We start from the raw sequence: 25,754 nt of genomic DNA, 5'->3' as shown, positions 1-25,754 counted from the left end.
CTAGTATCACAACAATAGGAATCGTTACCACACCACTTGGTGGTAACCCAATAATTTCATGAATTCCCGTCCTCGTACCCTACCCACTAAAACTCTTGTGATTGCAACACTACACACAGATCACACAAAAGTCCAGAATCCTGTTATCACAACAGTGTCTGTACCACTCAACGATGATGTAACCCTTACGTTACAAGAATTGAAAAAGAAACCGTCAATTCAATTCAATTCGACCAAAGCCTATGCATCACAACATGCCACACTCATAGGTCAAACTAAAATCAACAAGTAAAACCTATCACAACACAACATACGGAAAGAAGTACGCAACTATCACACATTGTTCTAACAACCCAAGTAGAAATAGATAAAGTACCTTCTTCCTCGGTATTCTGTTGATCAATAGCAAACACCCTAGTTTGCCCCTGAGGCAGTTGTCTCTGCTGGTTCCCTTGTCCCCTACCCTGCTGCTGGGTACAATCCCTTGAGAAATGCCCTGTCTGGCCACATGAGAAACATACCAAATTCTTCGGTCTCGTGCAAACTCGAGCAACATGGCCCATCTCATTGCAATTGAAACACTTATGGTTTGCCACCTGCCCCACAGGTGCAACCCTAACAGGTGCAGCTGCAGCCCTAGCTGGCGCCTGCTGATGAGTCCTCTCTCTCATAACCTTAGGTTGGGTACACTCCCGAACAACATGTCCCTTCAGCCCACACTTGTAACATTTCCTGCACTTCGGCTTCACACAATTCCTAGCCACATGCCCCAACTCGTTGCAGTTAAAACATCTCAAAGGCACAGCTTGCCCAACAGGTGCAATCCAAGTAGGTTCAGCGGCTACACCAACAGGAGCCTGCTGACAAGTCTTCTGTCTTTTCCGAGACCCATCCTGAGTACCTGGTGCATCACTGCCTTCCGCAATTGCCTTTCCCTTTCCTCGGGAATCTCCTACGATTGATGACTCCTCACGAGAAGCCTGGAGTTCCCGCTCGATTGCTATAGCCCTATCCAATATCATTGCCACAGTAGGCAGTCGAAGGATAATCATCCTCTCCCTGATCTCATAGTTCAATCCTTGTTCGAACCTACGAGCCAACTTTTCTGCATCCATCGGCCAGACAAACCGATACAATTGTGAAAATCGAGCCTCATAGTCTCTGACACTCATAGTTCCTTGAACTAATGAGATAAAGTCGATCCCCAATTGCTCTCTAGCAGAAGCCGGAAAATACTTATCTCGAAAGAGTCCAACAAAACATCTCCAGGTCAAGGTGGCCACATCCTTTGTCTTCAGTACAAAATCCCACCACTGCTTTGCCTCATCCTGAAGGAGAAATGTAGCTACTATCCACCTCTCAACGTCAGTACAGATAATCATCTTAAAATAGGTCTCCATGTTCTCGATCCAGCATTCAGCTAACATGTAATCTGTACCACCATGAAATGCGACTGCTCCCAATCTAGTAACTTCCCCAGTCAACCATGATAGGCGAGTAGTATTGATGCCCTCAAAAACAGGCAGAACAGGCTGCATCAAAAGCGGTCCTTGCACATCATCTTTCCGATAAGACTCCTTCAGAGGGAAAAATCTGCCTCTATCCTTAGCACTGTCTCCGTGAAGATCCATTACCTAAAGAACATAGCGTAACCATAAGGTACTCTCCCAATCACAAGTATAAGTCAACTACAAGACTACATCAACCACCTTACTACGTTAGAAGATACAATTCTATCCCCTACGTAAACAAGAGTTAAATCTAAAGGTCCTCGTTCCTCAAAAGACTATAACTCCTAGAAGCTACCTTAAGCTCCTACAACTTATTCACTGAGCCAACACTACCCTGAAGACTCACATTCCAACACTAATTGCATACCCAATGACTATATCAATACCGAAGAGCATCAGATGGGGATCCGCTGCAGACGGGCCATCACTCGAGGAGTATTGATTGTCACCAAATATGCACCTTACGCTCTGATACCAAACTGTCACGCCCCTGGTTTTACGCACATGAAAATCGATATATATAACCCCATAATTATATATGCGTGAACGTCCAGTCATCAATACAAAATACCTGGAATCTTTTTCCCTTTAACTTACACAGATATTGATGCCCTGAACCCTCAAAGTTAATATAAACTCGCTCCATAGAGTTATATATTACAATGCTTACGAAATAGATTGTCAACAACAAAATAAAACGTAAATGCAGCTCAGAGTAACTATACAACGGAAGTCCTTAATCAACGGTAAAGTTACAAAAATGGCTTCCTACCGTAAAGCCGCAAAGGCGCTACCTCCGCTTCAGCCCCGATTATCCTAACCTGCAGGATTAACCCCTACACCGTTTGAATAGTGTACCGGGTTGCCACACAACAAACCCGGTAAGCTTTTGCAAGCCCGTATGAGTAACTCAAACCACACACAACTCACGCCAAAAATAAGGAAAACAACTCACGCTTTGATTCCTTAAAACACGAAATAAAGGAGAATACCTCACACTTTAATTTCCTTTCAAATCGAAATAAAAGAAAGCAACTCACACCTTGTTTCCTTTTAAAACGAAACATAGAAAACAACCCACACTTGATTTCTATCAATAAAACATAGAAAGCAACTCACACCTTGATTTCTATCAATAAAACATAGAAAACAACTCACACCTTGAATTCTATCAATAAAACATAGAAAACAACTCACACCTTGAATTCTATCAATAAAACATAGAAAACAACTCACACCTTGATTTCTATCAATAAAACATAGAAAACAACTCACACCTTGAATTCTATCAGTTAAAACATAGAAAACAACTCACACCTTGAATTCTATCAGTTGTACCATAAGCGTACCATAGAAAGCAACTCACACCTTGATTTCTATCAAATCGTTAATAAGGAAATCAACTTGCACCTTGTCCCCTTAAAAACCATTAATAAGGAAGCAACTCACACCTTGTTCCCTAAAAATACGTAATGTCATGAGTTGTAAATAACCAATTCCCGTTACCCCATGAATTACCTATATGGCAGACAGATTAGAGCTCTAACTGAAAAACGTAACCACTCGTCCGGCCAAAGACGTGGTCACCTGAGATTCTGCCCAAGGTCTTAGACCTTCGATCCTCGGGCCGCAATGTCCCTTGGAGCAAAACATTAAAGGAGTCGCATCTGACCCAAAATGTTACACAAATCGCAACGCTTTTGAAAACAATCGAAATCAACATTTCCATAATCATTGTTTTCCGAAAAAGCCATAACACAAAACAATAAAAAGCATCAATTCATGCCCATTGTTTTCATACCCAAATCTCAACACTTTTCTCAAATCTCAACGCTTTTCAAAACAAATCGAAATCAATCATTTCCACAAATCATTTGTTTTCCAAAAGCCACACCCCAAAACAATAAAAAGCATCATTTCATGCATATTGTTTTCATAAATCCACAAACCACCCAAAACATATATATTTCACGTAAACATATATCTACTAATACATGAATACGTATGTATATATATACATCCCATAATATACATATATACACACGTAATCATCTACTCAAAAGTGCCACTAATACCATCTATAGTTTGCAGTTAACTAAATAACTCTCAAAACAGTATGGTGAACCCGTTCGTGATATGAACTTCGTGAGATTACTCACCTCAGAATCCCGCTGCGTCTTCTATACAGAACCGAACTAGTACACTATCACCAACAACTTGTCCAATTCACCTTCTAGAAGCACCTATTCACCAATGATCTCAAATCAGTAACGATTCATAACCAATTTTAAGTCCGAAACCCCTGTTTTGAACTAAAATCCCCCAAAGTGGCGCCAATCGAGGCAAAACCACATCCGAGACCTCCCGAAGTCTCTGGAATACGTCCACGATCGATGTGACCAAACCACAAGTCGATCGGACGCTCAAATCCTCACGGATAGAATAATCGATCGGTATGAAATTGCAAAAATCATAACAATTCCATACGAACTCCAAAATTTGCATATTATATATCGAAACGCTCGTATCAACGAGTAGAACATATATAATACCAAAAACAGTTCCTTAAGTGGCCGGAACACCGCCGGAACACCGCCACAGACGGTGGTGCACCGCCGCCGGCCAAAAACTCATTATTTCACAAAACTCCCAACATCAAAAAGCTTCATCTAAGCATGCTTGTGAATTCTCATAACTGGATCGAAGTCAGAAAACAAGCCTAAGGGATCGAAAACTACCTCACAAGCCGTGAACAGTAATCCCAACTGAGTTGATCGAAGTTTCACGTGAATCGATCCAAACAACCACCAAGGATCGATCAGCGAGGCCGCTCTGAGCTCAACCAAGGAATCGTTGAAGCCATGAAGTCGCCGGAGTTGTGTTTTCCGGCCGGGTCCGAAAACACCAACCTGCACCGCCTTCTACCGCCGCTACCACCGAGAATCGGCGCTAGAGAACACCACAGGGACCACCAGACGGCGGAGACGATCCCGTCTGGAAAGTTTCGTCGCCGGAGATGGCCGGAGCTCGCCGGAAAAGCCGGGTCGGGTCGGCCGGGTTCGGGTCGGGTCAGTCGAAAATCTTCGACTCTGAGGGCGCGGACGAGAGAGAAGAGAGAGAGAGTGTATGGTTTCCGGAAAAGGAAAGTGGAAAATGAATATATTTTCTGATTTTTTTCCTATATATACTAAAATGGAAACTTCTTTCCATAGCCATAACTTCCTCATACGAACTCCGATTCTCGCGTTCCACATGTCCACGAACTCGTATCGACGCGCTCTACAACTTTCGTGAAGGAAGTTTTCGGAGAATCCCAACGAATAAAAATTCAACCTTTGGCAACCCCCCTAAAACCATATTCTTCAATTAATTATTCGCCCGAAACACTTCCGCTCCATCCACGAGCCACGAAACCGTCCAATAGTTATAAAACTAATTCCGGAAAATCCTCGGAAAATAATTGTGAATTTCCGGGGCATCACATTCTACCCCCCTTAAAGAAATTTCGTCCCGAAATTTACACGCACCACTCCCACAAGTACGCATAAACCAAGCTCAAATCCAATTTTCATTCTCAGCAAGAATTCCTTCATTTCAAAGTACAACTTCCTCGATCAATAGTGGATACAGGTACCTCACCTAGTATCACAACAATAGGAATCGTTACCACACCACTTGGTGGTAACCCAATAATTTCATGAATTCCCGTCCTCGTACCCTACCCACTAAAACTCTTGTGATTGCAACACTACACACAGATCACACAAAAGTCCAGAATCCTGTTATCACAACAGTGTCTGTACCACTCAACGATGATGTAACCCTTACGTTACAAGAATTGAAAAAGAAACCGTCAATTCAATTCAATTCGACCAAAGCCTATGCATCACAACATGCCACACTCATAGGTCAAACTAAAATCAACAAGTAAAACCTATCACAACACAACATACGGAAAGAAGTACGCAACTATCACACATTGTTCTAACAACCCAAGTAGAAATAGATAAAGTACCTTCTTCCTCGGTATTCTGTTGATCAATAGCAAACACCCTAGTTTGCCCCTGAGGCAGTTGTCTCTGCTGGTTCCCTTGTCCCCTACCCTGCTGCTGGGTACAATCCCTTGAGAAATGCCCTGTCTGGCCACATGAGAAACATACCAAATTCTTCGGTCTCGTGCAAACTCGAGCAACATGGCCCATCTCATTGCAATTGAAACACTTATGGTTTGCCACCTGCCCCACAGGTGCAACCCTAACAGGTGCAGCTGCAGCCCTAGCTGGCGCCTGCTGATGAGTCCTCTCTCTCATAACCTTAGGTTGGGTACACTCCCGAACAACATGTCCCTTCAGCCCACACTTGTAACATTTCCTGCACTTCGGCTTCACACAATTCCTAGCCACATGCCCCAACTCGTTGCAGTTAAAACATCTCAAAGGCACAGCTTGCCCAACAGGTGCAATCCAAGTAGGTTCAGCGGCTACACCAACAGGAGCCTGCTGACAAGTCTTCTGTCTTTTCCGAGACCCATCCTGAGTACCTGGTGCATCACTGCCTTCCGCAATTGCCTTTCCCTTTCCTCGGGAATCTCCTACGATTGATGACTCCTCACGAGAAGCCTGGAGTTCCCGCTCGATTGCTATAGCCCTATCCAATATCATTGCCACAGTAGGCAGTCGAAGGATAATCATCCTCTCCCTGATCTCATAGTTCAATCCTTGTTCGAACCTACGAGCCAACTTTTCTGCATCCATCGGCCAGACAAACCGATACAATTGTGAAAATCGAGCCTCATAGTCTCTGACACTCATAGTTCCTTGAACTAATGAGATAAAGTCGATCCCCAATTGCTCTCTAGCAGAAGCCGGAAAATACTTATCTCGAAAGAGTCCAACAAAACATCTCCAGGTCAAGGTGGCCACATCCTTTGTCTTCAGTACAAAATCCCACCACTGCTTTGCCTCATCCTGAAGGAGAAATGTAGCTACTATCCACCTCTCAACGTCAGTACAGATAATCATCTTAAAATAGGTCTCCATGTTCTCGATCCAGCATTCAGCTAACATGTAATCTGTACCACCATGAAATGCGACTGCTCCCAATCTAGTAACTTCCCCAGTCAACCATGATAGGCGAGTAGTATTGATGCCCTCAAAAACAGGCAGAACAGGCTGCATCAAAAGCGGTCCTTGCACATCATCTTTCCGATAAGACTCCTTCAGAGGGAAAAATCTGCCTCTATCCTTAGCACTGTCTCCGTGAAGATCCATTACCTAAAGAACATAGCGTAACCATAAGGTACTCTCCCAATCACAAGTATAAGTCAACTACAAGACTACATCAACCACCTTACTACGTTAGAAGATACAATTCTATCCCCTACGTAAACAAGAGTTAAATCTAAAGGTCCTCGTTCCTCAAAAGACTATAACTCCTAGAAGCTACCTTAAGCTCCTACAACTTATTCACTGAGCCAACACTACCCTGAAGACTCACATTCCAACACTAATTGCATACCCAATGACTATATCAATACCGAAGAGCATCAGATGGGGATCCGCTGCAGACGGGCCATCACTCGAGGAGTATTGATTGTCACCAAATATGCACCTTACGCTCTGATACCAAACTGTCACGCCCCTGGTTTTACGCACATGAAAATCGATATATATAACCCCATAATTATATATGCGTGAACGTCCAGTCATCAATACAAAATACCTGGAATCTTTTTCCCTTTAACTTACACAGATATTGATGCCCTGAACCCTCAAAGTTAATATAAACTCGCTCCATAGAGTTATATATTACAATGCTTACGAAATAGATTGTCAACAACAAAATAAAACGTAAATGCAGCTCAGAGTAACTATACAACGGAAGTCCTTAATCAACGGTAAAGTTACAAAAATGGCTTCCTACCGTAAAGCCGCAAAGGCGCTACCTCCGCTTCAGCCCCGATTATCCTAACCTGCAGGATTAACCCCTACACCGTTTGAATAGTGTACCGGGTTGCCACACAACAAACCCGGTAAGCTTTTGCAAGCCCGTATGAGTAACTCAAACCACACACAACTCACGCCAAAAATAAGGAAAACAACTCACGCTTTGATTCCTTAAAACACGAAATAAAGGAGAATACCTCACACTTTAATTTCCTTTCAAATCGAAATAAAAGAAAGCAACTCACACCTTGTTTCCTTTTAAAACGAAACATAGAAAACAACCCACACTTGATTTCTATCAATAAAACATAGAAAGCAACTCACACCTTGATTTCTATCAATAAAACATAGAAAACAACTCACACCTTGAATTCTATCAATAAAACATAGAAAACAACTCACACCTTGAATTCTATCAATAAAACATAGAAAACAACTCACACCTTGATTTCTATCAATAAAACATAGAAAACAACTCACACCTTGAATTCTATCAGTTAAAACATAGAAAACAACTCACACCTTGAATTCTATCAGTTGTACCATAAGCGTACCATAGAAAGCAACTCACACCTTGATTTCTATCAAATCGTTAATAAGGAAATCAACTTGCACCTTGTCCCCTTAAAAACCATTAATAAGGAAGCAACTCACACCTTGTTCCCTAAAAATACGTAATGTCATGAGTTGTAAATAACCAATTCCCGTTACCCCATGAATTACCTATATGGCAGACAGATTAGAGCTCTAACTGAAAAACGTAACCACTCGTCCGGCCAAAGACGTGGTCACCTGAGATTCTGCCCAAGGTCTTAGACCTTCGATCCTCGGGCCGCAATGTCCCTTGGAGCAAAACATTAAAGGAGTCGCATCTGACCCAAAATGTTACACAAATCGCAACGCTTTTGAAAACAATCGAAATCAACATTTCCATAATCATTGTTTTCCGAAAAAGCCATAACACAAAACAATAAAAAGCATCAATTCATGCCCATTGTTTTCATACCCAAATCTCAACACTTTTCTCAAATCTCAACGCTTTTCAAAACAAATCGAAATCAATCATTTCCACAAATCATTTGTTTTCCAAAAGCCACACCCCAAAACAATAAAAAGCATCATTTCATGCATATTGTTTTCATAAATCCACAAACCACCCAAAACATATATATTTCACGTAAACATATATCTACTAATACATGAATACGTATGTATATATATACATCCCATAATATACATATATACACACGTAATCATCTACTCAAAAGTGCCACTAATACCATCTATAGTTTGCAGTTAACTAAATAACTCTCAAAACAGTATGGTGAACCCGTTCGTGATATGAACTTCGTGAGATTACTCACCTCAGAATCCCGCTGCGTCTTCTATACAGAACCGAACTAGTACACTATCACCAACAACTTGTCCAATTCACCTTCTAGAAGCACCTATTCACCAATGATCTCAAATCAGTAACGATTCATAACCAATTTTAAGTCCGAAACCCCTGTTTTGAACTAAAATCCCCCAAAGTGGCGCCAATCGAGGCAAAACCACATCCGAGACCTCCCGAAGTCTCTGGAATACGTCCACGATCGATGTGACCAAACCACAAGTCGATCGGACGCTCAAATCCTCACGGATAGAATAATCGATCGGTATGAAATTGCAAAAATCATAACAATTCCATACGAACTCCAAAATTTGCATATTATATATCGAAACGCTCGTATCAACGAGTAGAACATATATAATACCAAAAACAGTTCCTTAAGTGGCCGGAACACCGCCGGAACACCGCCACAGACGGTGGTGCACCGCCGCCGGCCAAAAACTCATTATTTCACAAAACTCCCAACATCAAAAAGCTTCATCTAAGCATGCTTGTGAATTCTCATAACTGGATCGAAGTCAGAAAACAAGCCTAAGGGATCGAAAACTACCTCACAAGCCGTGAACAGTAATCCCAACTGAGTTGATCGAAGTTTCACGTGAATCGATCCAAACAACCACCAAGGATCGATCAGCGAGGCCGCTCTGAGCTCAACCAAGGAATCGTTGAAGCCATGAAGTCGCCGGAGTTGTGTTTTCCGGCCGGGTCCGAAAACACCAACCTGCACCGCCTTCTACCGCCGCTACCACCGAGAATCGGCGCTAGAGAACACCACAGGGACCACCAGACGGCGGAGACGATCCCGTCTGGAAAGTTTCGTCGCCGGAGATGGCCGGAGCTCGCCGGAAAAGCCGGGTCGGGTCGGCCGGGTTCGGGTCGGGTCAGTCGAAAATCTTCGACTCTGAGGGCGCGGACGAGAGAGAAGAGAGAGAGAGTGTATGGTTTCCGGAAAAGGAAAGTGGAAAATGAATATATTTTCTGATTTTTTTCCTATATATACTAAAATGGAAACTTCTTTCCATAGCCATAACTTCCTCATACGAACTCCGATTCTCGCGTTCCACATGTCCACGAACTCGTATCGACGCGCTCTACAACTTTCGTGAAGGAAGTTTTTGGAGAATCCCAACGAATAAAAATTCAACCTTTGGCAACCCCCCTAAAACCATATTCTTCAATTAATTATTCGCCCGAAACACTTCCGCTCCATCCACGAGCCACGAAACCGTCCAATAGTTATAAAACTAATTCCGGAAAATCCTCGGAAAATAATTGTGAATTTCCGGGGCATCACACTAGCAGAGGTGCTAGCGGAGCGTTGGGGAGTGGGCTGCGAGCTGTGAAGCGCCAGCGTGCATGCGAAGCCTGGCGGAGCAGTTGCAGGTAGTGGGTGCGACAAGGAGATGGAAGTTTGGCGGGAAAAGCTAGCGCTGAAGACTTTGAAAATGGTTCTGGGTGCCCAGAGAGTTTTTCTGGGTGTCTAGAGCAAATTTGTACCAGAATATTTTTTTTTTTTTTTTTCAGCCAGCGTTGACTTTTTCCTCCCTCAGCGTTGACCAGACGTTGACCGGCCCCTGATGGGCGTTGACCGACTCCGCCGGGCGTTGACCAGCCATGTTGGGCGTTGACCGACCCCGCCGGGCGTTGACCAGCCATGTTGGGCGTTGACCGACCCCGCCGGGCGTTGACCGGACCCGCTGGGCGTTGACCGACCCCGCCGGGCGTTGACCGACTCCGCTGGGCGTTGACCGGACCCCTTTTGATGTTGAATGAGCGTCGACTCGACATTTTCGGGTCAAAGTTCGTGGTAGGTGACGAAGCCTTTGTGTTGGCTTCCCACAGACGGCGCCAATGTTAATGCTTGGATCCGTTGGGGATCTAATTAACGATAAGTAAGAGATAGAGAGAGAGAGAGAGAGAACGACACAAGCGAAGTATAGTGGTTCGCCTCACCATGAGCGGGAGACTACGTCCACTTGAAAGCTATACTAGTGTGTCGAGCCTTGCGGCCTAACAAGATTACAAGAGATGTAATGAATGTGTTGAGTTGTGGGAGGAGGCATTCCTTTTATAGATGAAGGAATGCTTCTCATTTACTTGTTCTTCGATGTGGGACAAGCAAAGTTACTATTCTAGTTTATTTAACATGTAGAAAGCTATGTTATGGGGGCATCTTGGCAAGGGCGGAAAGGTGGCTTCCCGGTGGCGGATTTGCGACTTCCGGATACCGCCGCGTAGCCCGAACATAGGGCTACACGATGCATGTCTCGGTTGGGCTTTGCCATGTCTTGTGGATGTCCCAAAGTAGGTGTTACTTATGCTTGGTGATGTAGTAAATACTCCATATTATTGGAGGTATGCACAACTTGTATCAGACTACTGTTGATGGACTACCAACTGCTAACCCTCAACTACTAAAGGAATTGGACTGGAAGGTGTTAAAAGAAGTAAAATTCTCAAATCATGCAAAATATATTTCCGATCATCAAACTACATTCCTCACTTCCCCCGTCTTCTGGTTCTTTGGGGGGGTGCAATCTTTACACTTAAAATCGGGTTTACGGAGGACTGCAGAAGACTTCAAGTTTGTTAGATTGCATAAGCGTGGGTGCCTAGTCAATGGAGCTCTACATTGGCTAGAATAGAAAACTCCCATTTTGTACGGATTCTTCATACGCTGCTCATTAATGAAACTAAAACTCCCAAATGGAAACATCGATGATTGAAAATTTCCCAACCTTACATAGACAACAACATAATGCGGTTGTATAATTTTCTAAACAAATCCAAATTATGCTCTCACAATGTCTCTTGGTTAAACATAACTACCAACCTCAACATTTGGTTTTCAGATTACATTGATACGGAAGTAGCAATTATCGGAGAAGTAGCAGGGATTCTCCGCAATCCAATTGTCATTGACAGTCAACTTTGTTGCACTATACATCCGACACACTTTATATTTCTGTACGTGTAGCTTCAATTGGAATAAGAGTAATTGATAAGCTGCCCTATTCTGTATCTCCTCTGGATGAAGCAACCTTATGTCTCTAATCATAACTGTGTGTCTGTAGTCACCCTGGTAAAAGTCTCGAAATCAATTAGTTATATAGCCACATTATAAGAACAGAACTATGAACACAAGTGAGAGGAATTGTGTATAAAGAAAACTAGACATTGATCATTGTTAGTTACCACAAGTTAGCATTGCACTAAACCATGGTCAGTGTGTGGTATTATCTTGTGTCGGAAATCTAGACTTCTTAATTATTATTGATTCTCATGCTCGTTATATTCATTGTCTTATTACTGATATCACTTCAAATGTTGCTTGGTCTACACCCTTTATTTATGCTTTTCCATAGAAACATAAACAATGCAACAACCCAAAAGGTAAAAGTATAAGTAAGTAATGTTTTCTTTCCTAACAATCTAAAATTGTACATTGTTATACAGTTAAATGTATAATATTGACTGCCTACCACATTTCCATTGGCATCACCATAAGAGAGGAACAACATAAATGCTAACAATAAATTGCATACTCGACCACCCTGGAGGGGGGGATTGGTTTATTGACAAACTGACAGATTCTATAAGAAATTGACCTAAAGCAGTCAGATAGAATTTAAAATGCATCAATAATGAAGATTCTCACATAGAGCCAATAATGTAAGTACTGCACTAATTATAGGGCATGAAAAAGCAATAGAGGTGTGTACCTGGTGACATATCAGCACGTTGAAATTTCAAGTTACAAAACTGTGTCTTGTGCATATCATCAGCTTGGAACAAAGGCAATTTTGAGCCAGTTATGTTGCATACAACTGCTTTTTTCCTTCTTTTGCAATTTTCCAGCTAAAACACACTCCACTTTTAGTTTTTTAGAGCATCATCTCTTAAATTTCTAAGCCAATCATATACAGATCGACTATAATATAATGCAGAAGGAACCCTCAGATCTTTGTAGAATCTATCCTACATAGGATAAGCAATTTACTAGGATTAAGTGGAAAGACCATCTTCATTTGAAACTAATCATTAAATGGATTCAACTTCTTACTTCTATAAGGAAACATCCTGAATGATTATGCTGGCCATCTTTTTCCATCACCTTATCTGTTAAACAGTATATCTTATCCCTCAACTCAGTCAAGGTTTTTCGTCCAACGACCAAGAATCCTTGGGTCTGCAAGCAAAACTAGTATCAGTTCAGGTCATCATTGCTAGATAATGATTTATTACAGGGGATAATACCATTAATAAGTAAATAAAAAGAAGTGACAAAAAAAAAAACAGAAAAAAAAATTCACAAGCCTATTCAATGACTTTTTATGGTTTTTCTTTAATTGCTATGGGATATGAAGCTTTGGAAACATAGCTCAGCCACAAGGCTTATTACAACCCTACACCCAACAACCTGGCTAGTTAAGAGCTTAAGACCAACTCCAACTTGAAAGGAGAGGTATCGGTTGTTGAGGATTTACTCAGACGTTCCATCATTACAGATACCATGATTTTGCAATCTCTGTACAGGAAGTCAACGGTGCAAAATCTGCAACAAAGTTCCCATCCAAGGTTATGAATGGAAGCATCTTCAGCCAGCCAGATTTAAGCATGGATAGCTCTTTGGAGTTGGTTAATGCTTGAATCCTATCAATTGTGTGAATTCCTTTCTTATTTTCTTTTTTAACAATATATAGCATATGGGTTGCGCTTACACAAATATACTCGCAAATAAAGCGGGACCCCAAAAAAAATTTGCAAAGAATTATTATTTTGACTAGTAAGAATTACACAACCGACAAATAAACCCCAAACCAAAAGCTATTTTATTTGCTTCAGCAAGAGAACAGAATAGATAGATACCTTGATCTAGTTTTGCACATTATGGTAAACATCAATGGAACGGGCAACTTCTGGATGGTATACAGGTATGCAATCCTGAATGCTGGAGTTTACCCGTGTTTCTAAGGGGAAAAAAGAAAAGATGACCAACCATCTGAGGAGTCAGGGTCAGCAAATCACATATAACTTCATGTACATCAGAAACCAAAGAAATTAAGATAGGCAAATGAAATTTCTTCATCAAAATGACCACACATTAAAAGTCTGGGTAAATTCTTCATAAGTCGTAAAGCAGATACTATGTTCATCATCACCTGTGATTCTGATTTAAGCTGCTGCCATTACAAGAGTTCATTTTCCCATTTGCCCTACAGGAATGCAATATAATCAGACTTCAATTTTAGCTGGAAAATGACATTTATTAAACATTGAAAAGAGATTCAACATTTACCATGATATTTTCTAAAGACAGCCTGCTAGATTAATAAATTCCATGTTAGCATCTTCATCCATTCATGCCAACTCGTGAACTCCAAAATCACCTTGAAAGTTCAGTTGGGCACCATGCTTCACTTCATAAATCTATCCCTATCCAAAAAAATCAAAATGCTTTGGAGTTCCAACGTGTCACTCTTGTAATTGTTTTACTGGGCCAGTAAGAAGAATAGCTTTCTCCTCTGCTACTGTAATCATATTCTTCCCCAGCCTTTCCTGTGTTAAGGTTAAGCACTTTGTTAGTACTCAATAATTAATACTGTTCATCCAACAAAAAAAATAGTCAGAGGAATATGCAGCTACATTTGACATTATCAACAAGGGATTTTTAATTCTTGTATCAACATGTCAAAGCAGTCTTACTGTTTAATGAATTTCTTTAGCTATCTTGATATGTATTGCGTTCTAGCATAATATTCATCTGCTTGCATTAAATAATTTGGTTGTGACAAACGTGAAGTGAAATGTGGAAAGGCAATCATGATAACAACAAAAGATTCAAATACATCCAGTAAAAAAACAAATTTCTATTTCTTTTGCCAACTCAATGAAATTCTATTTAAAAGAACCTCTTTACAGTGTGAGCAACCCAAAAAAAAAAATACAAAAGAAATCTTGGTATATGTTGATAGCAAAAGAAATCAAACTTGAGTATGAAGTTTGCTAAATCGGAGCTTCAAAAACAGCTTGCATGAAGATAAAATTGAGTTGCCCCAGACATTTAAACAGACTTGAGGCCCCCATCTATTTCCATCTGAGAAACTTGCAAAGACGAGTTGCTGCTATGAAAACTACCAATGATTAAAGATACAAGAAGATCTTACCCAATAAGATGACACTTCTATTATCAAACCAATCTCTGATGAAATGTCCTACAAAAGTCAAAAGCCAGTTAATACAAAATTGCAAACCTAGAGAAATATACCTGCATGCAGAAATTATAGCTTATGTGCAATACATGACTAATACAGTGCTTGATATATGTGAGTGCTCAAGATAAGAACTTTTATGTATCAAGCAGGCATTTATCCAAAACTTTAGGAGTGTCACACATGCACTTACTAGAACAACGACTCTTCTAGCGGGTAAGTCAACAACTTGCTGTACGAAGGAAAGAAAGATTATATCTTGGCAACACAAGAGATGTCAGTTCAGAAATGCCATCCCCTAGCACGCCAAATTCTCTGTGTCTTGTCAAAACGACGAGCAGCTTTAATCTTCAAGTATAGCTTATAAGCCCTCTCTAACTTATTTGAAGCAAGAAGTTTGTTACTTAGTTTGCTATAGGTAAGCCTGCTTGGGCAAAAACCTTTTCGTAGAGACTCTTCCATGACAAGTACAGCATTTTCAAGCTGCCCAATGTTGCAAAGTCCACTGATTACATACTCATAAACTTCGATATCAGAAGCATATCCACATTCCTGCATCTCTTCCCAAATGTTTAGCAACATTCCACATTTACCAAATCTAGAAAGGCGCATAAGCAATAGCTTATAAGCAGTCAATGATATTCTACATCCGACCTTTCTTGCTTTCTGGTAGATCATCATAGCAGCATATGGTGGACCATAGCTACATAGGGGTTCCATAAAAGAGGTTATAGTCCCGTAGTAGGAACAAATCCTCGACTTAACATCTCATCAAACATCTCCAGTGCATCCGCCACTTTCCGGGCTTTAAGGAAACCAGCAATCAATTTGGTATAAGTATCAACATTTGGATCGCAAGCATTACTCGACATACTCTTGAAGTAGTTTACACATTCATCAATATTCGCAACAGAGATGAAGTTAGAGATCATTGCATTGTATGTAATGGTGTCTGGCACGCAACCTTTCCCCTTCATGCTCTCAAAAATCTCAACTGCATCGTCAATCCGATCAGCTCTTCCTAGACCCTCAAGAATGTAACTGAAAGTTGCACTATCAGGACTAAACCCATCTGCTACCATTGCTTCCAAAGTCCTCTCCATCTCACCAACTCTACCATATTTCGACCACCCACCAATAACAATGTTATACGTAGTGCCATTGAATCGCACTTTCCCCTTCACAGAATTAAGAAACGAATTTGCAGCCACTACATGAGACCGCTGACACAGACACTGCAGAAGCACATTCAGACACTCAGTATCGCAATCCAACCCAAACTCTGCCGAGTTTCGGAACATTTGGATTGCTTTCGAGACATGTCCAGCCCTCACAAAACTATCCATCACAATCGACACAGTCTCCAAATCGAGACGTATGTCTTGGCTCCTCATGTCATTCAAAACTTGCATCATATAATTAAAGAACTTTCTTCTACCCAATGCTTTGAGGATTATATGGTATGTATGAACATGCTTAGCTACATTTGGCTTCTTAATCGCCCAATTAAAAAACACAAGCATTGCTTCACCGCCTAAACAACCTCTATTCACTACTTGTGCAACAACATCAACACTCAAATCCACACCAACATTGTCGAGCGCATGCTCAATTACAGCTATACCCTTCAATTTCTGAAGAAAAACCCCACGTAATTTCTCGTCGGGCATTAAAAACCCATCCACAGCCCTAACAGATTCTACCTTCTTATTCGAATCAGTGGGGTCAAATTGTTTTGGAGGTAAAATTTGATGGGGGATTGGTAACAGAACAGAGAGCTGGTGAAGAACAGAAGGTTCGTCATGAGAAGAAGACTGGTTGGGATTGAATTTGACATATTCATGTTGGGATTGAGCATTAAGAGTTGAAAAGAGAGACGAAGAAATTGGTGAATGAAGGTGAAGCATTGGGTAGTACCTGGCTCTGCTGCTGAGAGATGGCAGCGATGATAGGACACGGCGTGAAGCGCCGTGAAACGCCATGAAAATGGAAGTTGGACCGGAGAGAGAGAGAGAGACTCAGACTAACCAAATTCAAGTGTAAATTTTCTGTTATAAACTGTTTTCTTCCAAAGGTATATAGTGATTCACTGATTTCACAACGGGAATCAGTAGTATATGTGTAACTCTCTACCACTGTGTCATCATCCTTCTTTCTAAAATCAGTCCAGGAAACCTTCCAAATCTTGAGCAAACTTTGCCTGCAAGAACATCATAGGGGGAAGGAGTAAGAGAGATTATGTTAACAAAAAGACATTGTCTACAATGCCACTAACACAAGAATGAGGCTATCAATTTAAAAATTAATAAAAATAAAAAATCCGAAGAATGATAAGTAGCAGTAGCCAAGGGGTTGTTTAATTCCTCAAGTACAAACATAGATGGCATCATGTCAAATCCACAACTAAGAATCATGTGGCATGAATGACAAACATATAAAAAGAACTCCATACACCTAATCATGATATAGTTGGTCAGTTCTCACAAAACTTATTTGCTGCTCCGCTAAACCTAGAATAGAAGGCATAAAAGTTGGAAAGAGAAAATCAACAAACTAAGTAGTAGCTGACAAGAATAATATAAGAAATTTTGGGTGTGCAGCTGAATTGTTAGTATGGAATGAAGTCTGCAGTCTTAGTACAAAAAGAAGTGTCAAACAAGAAGTAGATATGAAACAAAACTGTGGGTAGTATCAGCATGTATGGTCATGGTCCTTTAGTGGTTTAAAGTTTTCTGACTGCTGCCATCATCAAACGAGAGAAAAAAAAACTTGGTGAAAAATCAACTCATTTCTACCAGGTTTTCTACAGATAATATATTTGTGAGTTGACCTATTGTTATGCATATCCCATTCAACTACATGCACCAATGCTTATTGTTAATAGTGAAAACACACATATTTTGAAGGGGAAATGACAAATAACTCGCTGTCTCAATAGTTCTCTTTGCAAGCAAAAGCGTCAAGAAGACGGGAAACATTGCGGCACACAGATTAAGATGTTTATATACTTGCATATAGCGCCAAGTTTTTGTCCCAATACCAGAAGCTTAACTACAGGACCACACTACCTGGGCTTCATATAGTTCCCATGAAAACAAAGGATGAGACCAACAACCAAGAAAGGGTAATGGGAATCCCTGAGATTAAACCTGAGCCTATCAATTTCAATTCTTCAGAGCAAAAGAGTACAATGCATCTAATAGCAATCCAGATAAAAGAATAGAACTGTTCAAAAGATTATAAACATGTGCCAGGTTAAAACGTACAGCCACAGGGTCATAGCCTAAAGCCTTAATCCATGATGAATAATCAGTACTAGCAATAGTGCCCGCGCTTTGCTGCGGGTTTTGTAGTGGATTAATTTAGCTGTAGTAGTATACAGCAGTTGGATTTTTCTTAATATAAGAAATAGGAGACATTGCTCATAAAGACTAAATACAGAAGGAAAGAACGGTATTGAAGCCGTTAAACAAAATGCTCAATTTTAATTCCCAATATATACTCTCGGATTTTAAAGCTACATTCACTAAACATAAATGCTCAGCGGGCAATTTTCTAGATGCTGCTACAAAAGCAAACTACAGAAGGAAAAGAATGGTATCGAGGTTGTTGAGAAGTAATTACAACCTCTTAGATGAGTTTATAATTTTGTTCTTTTTGTTAGTATACACCTGCTGCAGCTTGTTTACCTTAGCTACGGCTTCTCTCTTTATTTTCATAGACTCTGCTCCACGGCTTTCATCAATGCATCAACTTTTTTCATCAGCATCTAGAGAAGTCATAATACGCATTAGAAAAGAAAAGACATAAAAATTTGAACCAACTCTACCTCAAAAGTACACCTATCAGATGCAGCAACAATTAGATAAAAATTTATCAGCTTTTACCTCGACAAAAAAAAACACGATTACATTGAGTTCTTCTTTGCTCAATTCTCTCTGTACTTTGATGACTTTCAGCAGCACACTCTTTTAGTAATCTTTTTGTCCCTCTCGCCACAGTTTTTGGTGCCGTCACTACATTAAAATGTATAACACAGTTAAAATTTTACGTTATTATCCTTGATAATAAACTCTTAAAAACTCATAGCATTAGTTCAACTTCGGATATGAAGAGACAGACTAAGAATGAGTAGTTAATAAACTCCTTCAACCTAACAATCCAGTAATTTCAACTTTTGTACAAATGAACAATAAATTGAATATGATTAAGAATCATCTGAACTTCACATAAAACCAAGCTTTATTTAGATAAACAATAATACTCACCATTACTCTTTAAATTTTATTAACGAAATCACATAAACATTCATACCTGATTTGAAAATATTTTCAAATTTTGATACCACTGTTCCTGATATCTGCAGAACATAAACAAACAGACCACTTGTTACAACTATATAAACCACAACCCAAGCATATTCCATTATTCAAACAGTATCAAAAATAATATAACATAGATCAACAGTTACAATATAAATCCTCAATCGAATGACATCGTCAACACAAAGCAAATAATTACAAAAACTAATTCAACAATTAATAATCTCACAACGAAACTCACATACCAGAATCAGAAGAGGACGCTGAACTAACACCAAATAACAAAATCAGGAACAGTGGGAGAACAACAATCCAGAAACTCTTTTGCATAAAACCTACAGAATCAAAACGATACAACTATTACCATAGCTTCAAATAGAGAGATACTGTTACAAAAGAGCAGTATAGTAAAAAAAAGTTCACATCCAATTAGATAAGTATAGTTGCTACCTGATTAAAACCTAGACCCAAATGTTACTCTTCCCCTTGACTCCAATTCTGCATGGGCAAAAAGCAAAAAAAATTACTGACGATGGATTCATAGATACAGATCTATATACATGAAATTCGGTGATCCTTTAACAAAAGAAAGAACGAAGAACACACCTAATTAAAAGCCTCCACCCACACCAAAAATCAGAGCTTTGCAATTCAGATACAATCTGAGAAACAAAACTCATGCTGATGAAATTTTACACAAAACCCTTAATCGAATAATCCCGAAAAACCGTGCCCAACAAAATTGACCGAAAAATTAACATCAAGAAGTTACCCTTTACACAAGAGCTTCCCGTCCGTCTGTTCTCCTCCTCTTCCTTCTTTCCCGTTCTCTTCTCCCTCCCTTTTTTTTTTTCGTGTCGCCGCTTTTCTCTGTATTCGGCGAACAAAAAGATCTCCTCAAATTGTCCCTGTAAAACCAATATAAGAAAAAACATGAATCAGAAAGGAGCAAAATCTCAGAAATTGACAGACGGCTGCAGGTAGTATAAATAAGGTCAAATCAAAACCCTATTCACCCCGTACTCAGATGGTAAGCTGAAAATTTCCCTTCGATCCGTCTATCTATTTCGCACAAACCAAACAAACACACGCTCTCTCTCTCTCAGTCGTTCTTCTTCTCGACCACTGATCTCTCTAGTTTTTTCTTTTTCCCTTTTTTTGAATACACCGATCTCTCTAGATTGTGCCGACAACAATCGATGAATTATACAGGGATGGCACCCTGTAAAAAACGAAAGTAGCAAGGGCAAAACCGTCACTTCCTTTCGTGAACAGTGATGAACAGTGGAAGGAGGCTAGGAGCTTTAGTATATTTAGAACTAGGAAAGGTTGTCCGCGCGTTGCTGCGGGAGTTATGATTGTTTGTGAATTGTTTTAAAAAGTAAGTGATTGTATGCATAAGGACATGATTGATTTTTTTATTGGAATGAACGTGTGATAAAGAGGATTGGCTAGGTATCAAAGCAGTGTCCTGTTATTGCTAAGAATTTAAGAGACAAAGTTTTACTGCTGTTTCTGAATACACCAGAGCTGCTAAAGTGCCATCTATATTTGGCTGTGTGACTAAACAATTGAGGCCCTAAACCATAAGCATCTCTCCATACAAATGAAATGTAACCCAAAAAGGGTAAACAATTATTGAAGCCAAGCTTAAATAGAGAAATGAAGAACTGCATAGTCTATTGTAGTTTCTGTAGAGCTAACCCAAATGATTAGATAAACGAAGCTTTCAATATTTGATCGCTTTTCTGCAGCGTCATTTGTTTTCTTTAATTTGTAGGATGAGGAATTTGGTGTATTTGCTGTTAAGATCAATGATATATTGGTTATTGAAGATAATGATATCTCAGATGATAAAGATAATGACCAGGATGATGTGCGGTAACTGAATCTTTTACTTATATTATGTAGTACAGCAGTTAGTGTGTGCCATGCTTTAACACAGTAACTGAACCATGAAAATATGATTTGACATGAACAATGTAATATAAAAAGTGTCAATTATCATTTGGCAACTCATAATTACAGTGATAAAAGAAAGGAACAAACTTGAAGCAAAAACAGTAAAACCAAAATAAGCAATGATAATGCAATTACTAAAGCATTCACACCGAATAAATTCTAAGAGATCACTAAAAGCTTGAAACAGAAGGAAGCAACAGACTTGCCAGTTAGAATACCTTGTGAAGCTGAAGGAGAGCTCATTTTCCCATTTATCTTCTTCAATCAGCAAAGCTAAGCACACTGCAAAAATATCAATACACATCGTTTAGGAAAATTTAGAGAAAAGCTGAAGAACCAAATATTTATTCAGCAAATACCTTAAATCTATAGCAAAAGATTTTGCATTTGTTAGATAGAAACACGATATGAACCAAGTTTGAAAAACATGTGAAAAGAATGACTCATTAGTGATAAGAAATACTAGAGGGTTCAATTATATAGAAAAAAGTAAGAAGGGAAGGTGGTTCTATATGTAAAATCAATGTATGTATTTGAGTTTAGAGGAGGCAAGAAAGGTGGCAGTGTAAACAAACACACCTGTCAGTACACAAACATAATGCAGTGACGTTCTTCAATCATTTGTCTTATTAATCATTTTGCAGCTTCTGATATGAAATTTCAAATGGAAAGAGAAAGCCTTACCAACAATGTTTGAAGACATCAATCATAGTATAAGGCTATATCTGCATGAAGTTTGTGGAGCACTATCTGATTTTTTGTAGAACGTGTTAGCTCATGTTTGTTTGTAGTATGGGTAGTAGGAAAAGATATGTAGTGTATACTATACTTACATAGATAGATTTCAGTGCTTCTATTGTCTACATAAATGAACACCAACTAACAAAACCAGGGACAGCGGCAAAACAACAATCCAAGTACTGCTTTGCATAGAACCTACACAACCAAAACAAAAGGATTATTTTAAAAAAATAAAAATAAAAAAAAAATAAAATAAAAAAACATTCTATAAATTCAAAACAACAGATATATACATTGAAAGAGCACTCAGTTTTTTCAATGTAAAACGACAAAAGATAGTCTTACAACTATAATAGCATTCTTTTCACCTTCTCATATTCATAGCCACACTAAATTCAAAACAGAACAATCCAGTAATGAACAATGATGTCAACCGTGAAATCAATAGTAAATCATATGGAAATAAATACACTAATAATTAATCAAAAAACAATCCAGCTAACTTTTCTAACTGTAACGTCATCTTCTTTTCACAGCTCTACTGACGTCATCTTCTTTCCACAGCTCTACTGACCTTCTATTAGATTTTTACATGATTATACGTCTTTGGCCTATCATGAAAAGAGGAGATTTTACATATATTACGATGCTGAAGCACAACCATCAAAACAAATTATCAGATGATTATCACTGAAACACACATGTGTAACCCCAGTAGAAAGAAAGCTAAGAAAAAAAGAACATAACAGCAACAACACACATTTCAAAACCTACAATCCTTACTCCCCCAACGAAACCCAGATCTATAACAATCATTTGTTATCTGAATTACTTGCACATTTGGTCTCTATCTTTTCTATACACTTAAACCTCCATACTTACGCAATACCCACCTATGCACTAATCACCTAAATGCCTAAATCTATGATAGCAAAACGTCTACTCTTTCTTTGACAACTATCCCTAACCTCCTCTTATTTTCATTGAAGGTGAATTCGACTCTACTATACTCTGCTAAGAAAAAAAAACGAACATAAGAGCAACAACACGCATTTTGAAACCTCCAATCCTTACTTCCACAACGAAACCCATATCTATAACAATCATTCGTTCTCTAGCAGCTATCCCTAACCTCCTCCTCTTTTCATGTATTTACTTCAGTATTTATTGAAAATAGAAGAAGTAGACAGACAATACTGAATTTAGAATAAAAACTCTTCACAATTTACCCAAAAAAAGAAAGGCCTCACCTTGAACCTCCTCCAATCAATCACTGAAATAAAACTGAAGCACAAACAATACCCCTACAAAATCGAAACTGAAGTCAATTGAAAACTAATCACAGCAAAAAAAACCCAATCAAAACGACAAACCAACGTAACAAATCAAAAACCCAACCCAAAAGGTACCCGACAGAGTTATCCAAAATGCAGATCCTCTTCCTTCTCACAGCAAAACCAAACAATACCCCTACAAAATCGAAACCCAATTCAATTAAAAACCAACCACGGGAAAAAACAAACCAATCAAAACTATAAACCAAAGACAGCAATCAAGAACCAACCCAAAAGGTAAACGGCAGACCTATCCAAGACGCAGATCTTCTTCCTCCTCACAGCAAAGCGGAATCACCACTCTCTCTTTCGCGCGCGCGCTCTCTCTCTCTCTGTTTCGACTGTGCTTTCTCTATAAACCACGAACGAAATCTACACATATTTGACTTGATTATAGACGGATGGCACCCCGTAAATGAGAGAAAACGAAGGGCAAAAGGGCCACTTCACTTCCAGCCTATGAACAGTATGTATGTATAATAATGGCCAAAGCTTCAGCCAAACTGCTGAGGCAAAACCGTCATTCATCAAAATATCAAGGGCAAAACCGTCACTCCACATTGTGTATAGTGATGAACAGGAAACCGGGCAACCGAGCTTTAGTATATAGAGAATTACTAAAAGTTTGAATTCCCAGAGTCTAACATAATATTGGAGAACCTCAAAAACCTTTGACTTCACAAAACTCTATATGAAAAATCACTATCAGATTTAGAATCAGAATCATTATCAAAACTTTTAGGTTGGTATTGACCTCATTGCACGATCAACTTATAAAAAAAGTCAGAAATCTAAAATGGCGAAAGTGAGGTTACACAAGTCTGCCAATTCTCTGTCATCTCCGACCAAACCAATGTTCATTCGGATTGCTTCTAATCAGTCCTAAAAGATGCGATCCACAATGTCAAGTCCTGAAACTCTTGAAACTCCAAAAGACAAATTCTAACCCAACAAAATTGCATCTAACTGTGATTAACATAAAAATAAAAAATCACATCTACTTCCATTACTGATTTCACACCCAACCAGAATTCACATATGGTTAAGTTTCTGCAAAAACGTTATTAACACATACACAAAATGCCTTATACTCACAATAAAGAGAGAGAGAGAGAGAGCTGACCGAAAAACTGTCGTCGGATTCTCCAATTGTTCCTGATAATTTAACCAATAGTAAACTATTAGGTTACAATATATAGAAATCGCATACTAATTTCCATGGGAGATAATAAGCCTTCAATTTTGAATCAATCGTCAAATTTGATTACAGTAAAAAAAAACATAGAATCTCAAGCAGCACGTAATTATAAAATTGGAAATTAATATAATCCAAATGAAAATAAAACCTCAAGTGGAGATCGAGCTTATTTATTATAGTGATGATCTGTGGTGGAGGACGACGGTGGTGGTTCGTTCAAATGATTGAGCTTTCCGACGATCATCTGTGGAGGTCAATTTGTGGTCAGAGGCGGAGCTCAGTTCGTTCTCTGTTACCGTTTGAGTGAGGTGTTTTCAGAAAAATAAAATTAAAAAAATACATTCAAATCTCACGTCTACTATTTATACCAAACACTCTCGATGCTACTCAATCAAGCATTTATTTTCAAAATCAATCCGCTTGTGAATATCATCAGACTCTTTAAAATCTGAATTGAATATCACAAAATTTTAAGAAATTTTAAAATACAAAATAATCCCCCCCCCCCCCCAAAAATTTTTAAGAAATTTTAAAATACAAAATAATCCAATAGACTCCCCCCCCCCCCCCGGCCATAGTTGTGTAGTCAGAGTGTCAAGCTCAACTGCTGAAGCATTGACTCCCAATATTTTCAATAACCTCATGACTTTTATAATTATGATAAACTACTCGGCTCCTCAATTTTCATTTTTTCAGTATGTTACCAACTTTTTTTTTTTTTTAACAACAGAAAGATTAGAGAAATTTTAAATATATATCTCTAATTATTTAAGAGATATTGACCATTTACACAATTTGAGCTTAAAAATTGCCCACTTACTCCACCAAAAAGTTTTAATCTCATTTACCCAATTTAAATATCAATGATAGTTTTGCCCCCATTTTAATTAACAAACTACTCTCTCTCTCTCTCTCTCTCTCTCTCTCTCTCTCTCTCTCTCTCTCTCTCTCTCTCTCTCTCTCTCTCTCTCTCTCTCTCTCTCTCTCTCTCACACACACACAGAACTCTAAGGCGTTGGACCTAGGCTTCCGGCGAATTAGACCGCCAATCTCCCAACGCCGTCAATTGTAGAATGATGTCAGTCAGCAGCGGCAGAGAAGGTAGGGCGGTGAAGGTGCTGCAGCAGCAGGAGATG

General features: G+C 39.3%; 1 protein-coding gene and 1 pseudogene across 1 annotated transcript; both read right to left on the bottom strand.

Annotated features, from left to right (window-relative positions):
- Window positions 1-541: 541 nt before the first annotated feature.
- Window positions 542-8,841, bottom strand: LOC121049746. The gene is made up of 3 exons (XM_040507811.1): window positions 8,821-8,841; window positions 5,527-6,784; window positions 542-1,634 (listed from the first exon to the last, which is right to left on the bottom strand). Exons 2-3 carry the CDS (start codon window positions 6,779-6,781, stop codon window positions 1,606-1,608), a joined length of 1,284 nt encoding a protein of 427 aa, XP_040363745.1. The 5' UTR covers window positions 6,782-6,784; window positions 8,821-8,841; the 3' UTR covers window positions 542-1,605.
- Window positions 8,842-11,537: 2,696 nt separating this feature from the next.
- On the bottom strand, window positions 11,538-23,828 carry LOC112168771 (annotated as a pseudogene).
- Between the last annotated feature and the right edge of the window lie 1,926 nt (window positions 23,829-25,754).

The sequence above is a fragment of the Rosa chinensis genome, chromosome 6 (genome assembly GCF_002994745.2).
Source record: "Rosa chinensis cultivar Old Blush chromosome 6, RchiOBHm-V2, whole genome shotgun sequence".
NCBI classification, from domain to species: Eukaryota; Viridiplantae; Streptophyta; class Magnoliopsida; order Rosales; family Rosaceae; genus Rosa; species Rosa chinensis.
This window is presented reverse-complemented; position numbering and strand designations above follow the sequence as displayed.

Bases quoted from the DNA above. Each gene is read 5' to 3' on its own strand.
- LOC121049746 (XM_040507811.1), bottom strand. From the start codon at position 6,781: ATGGATCTTCACGGAGACAGTGCTAAGGATAGAGGCAGATTTTTCCCT. The intron at 1,635-5,526 runs GTACTTTATCTA...TATGTTCTTTAG, and splicing joins ACAGAATACCGAGGAAGAAG to GTAATGGATCTTCACGGAGA.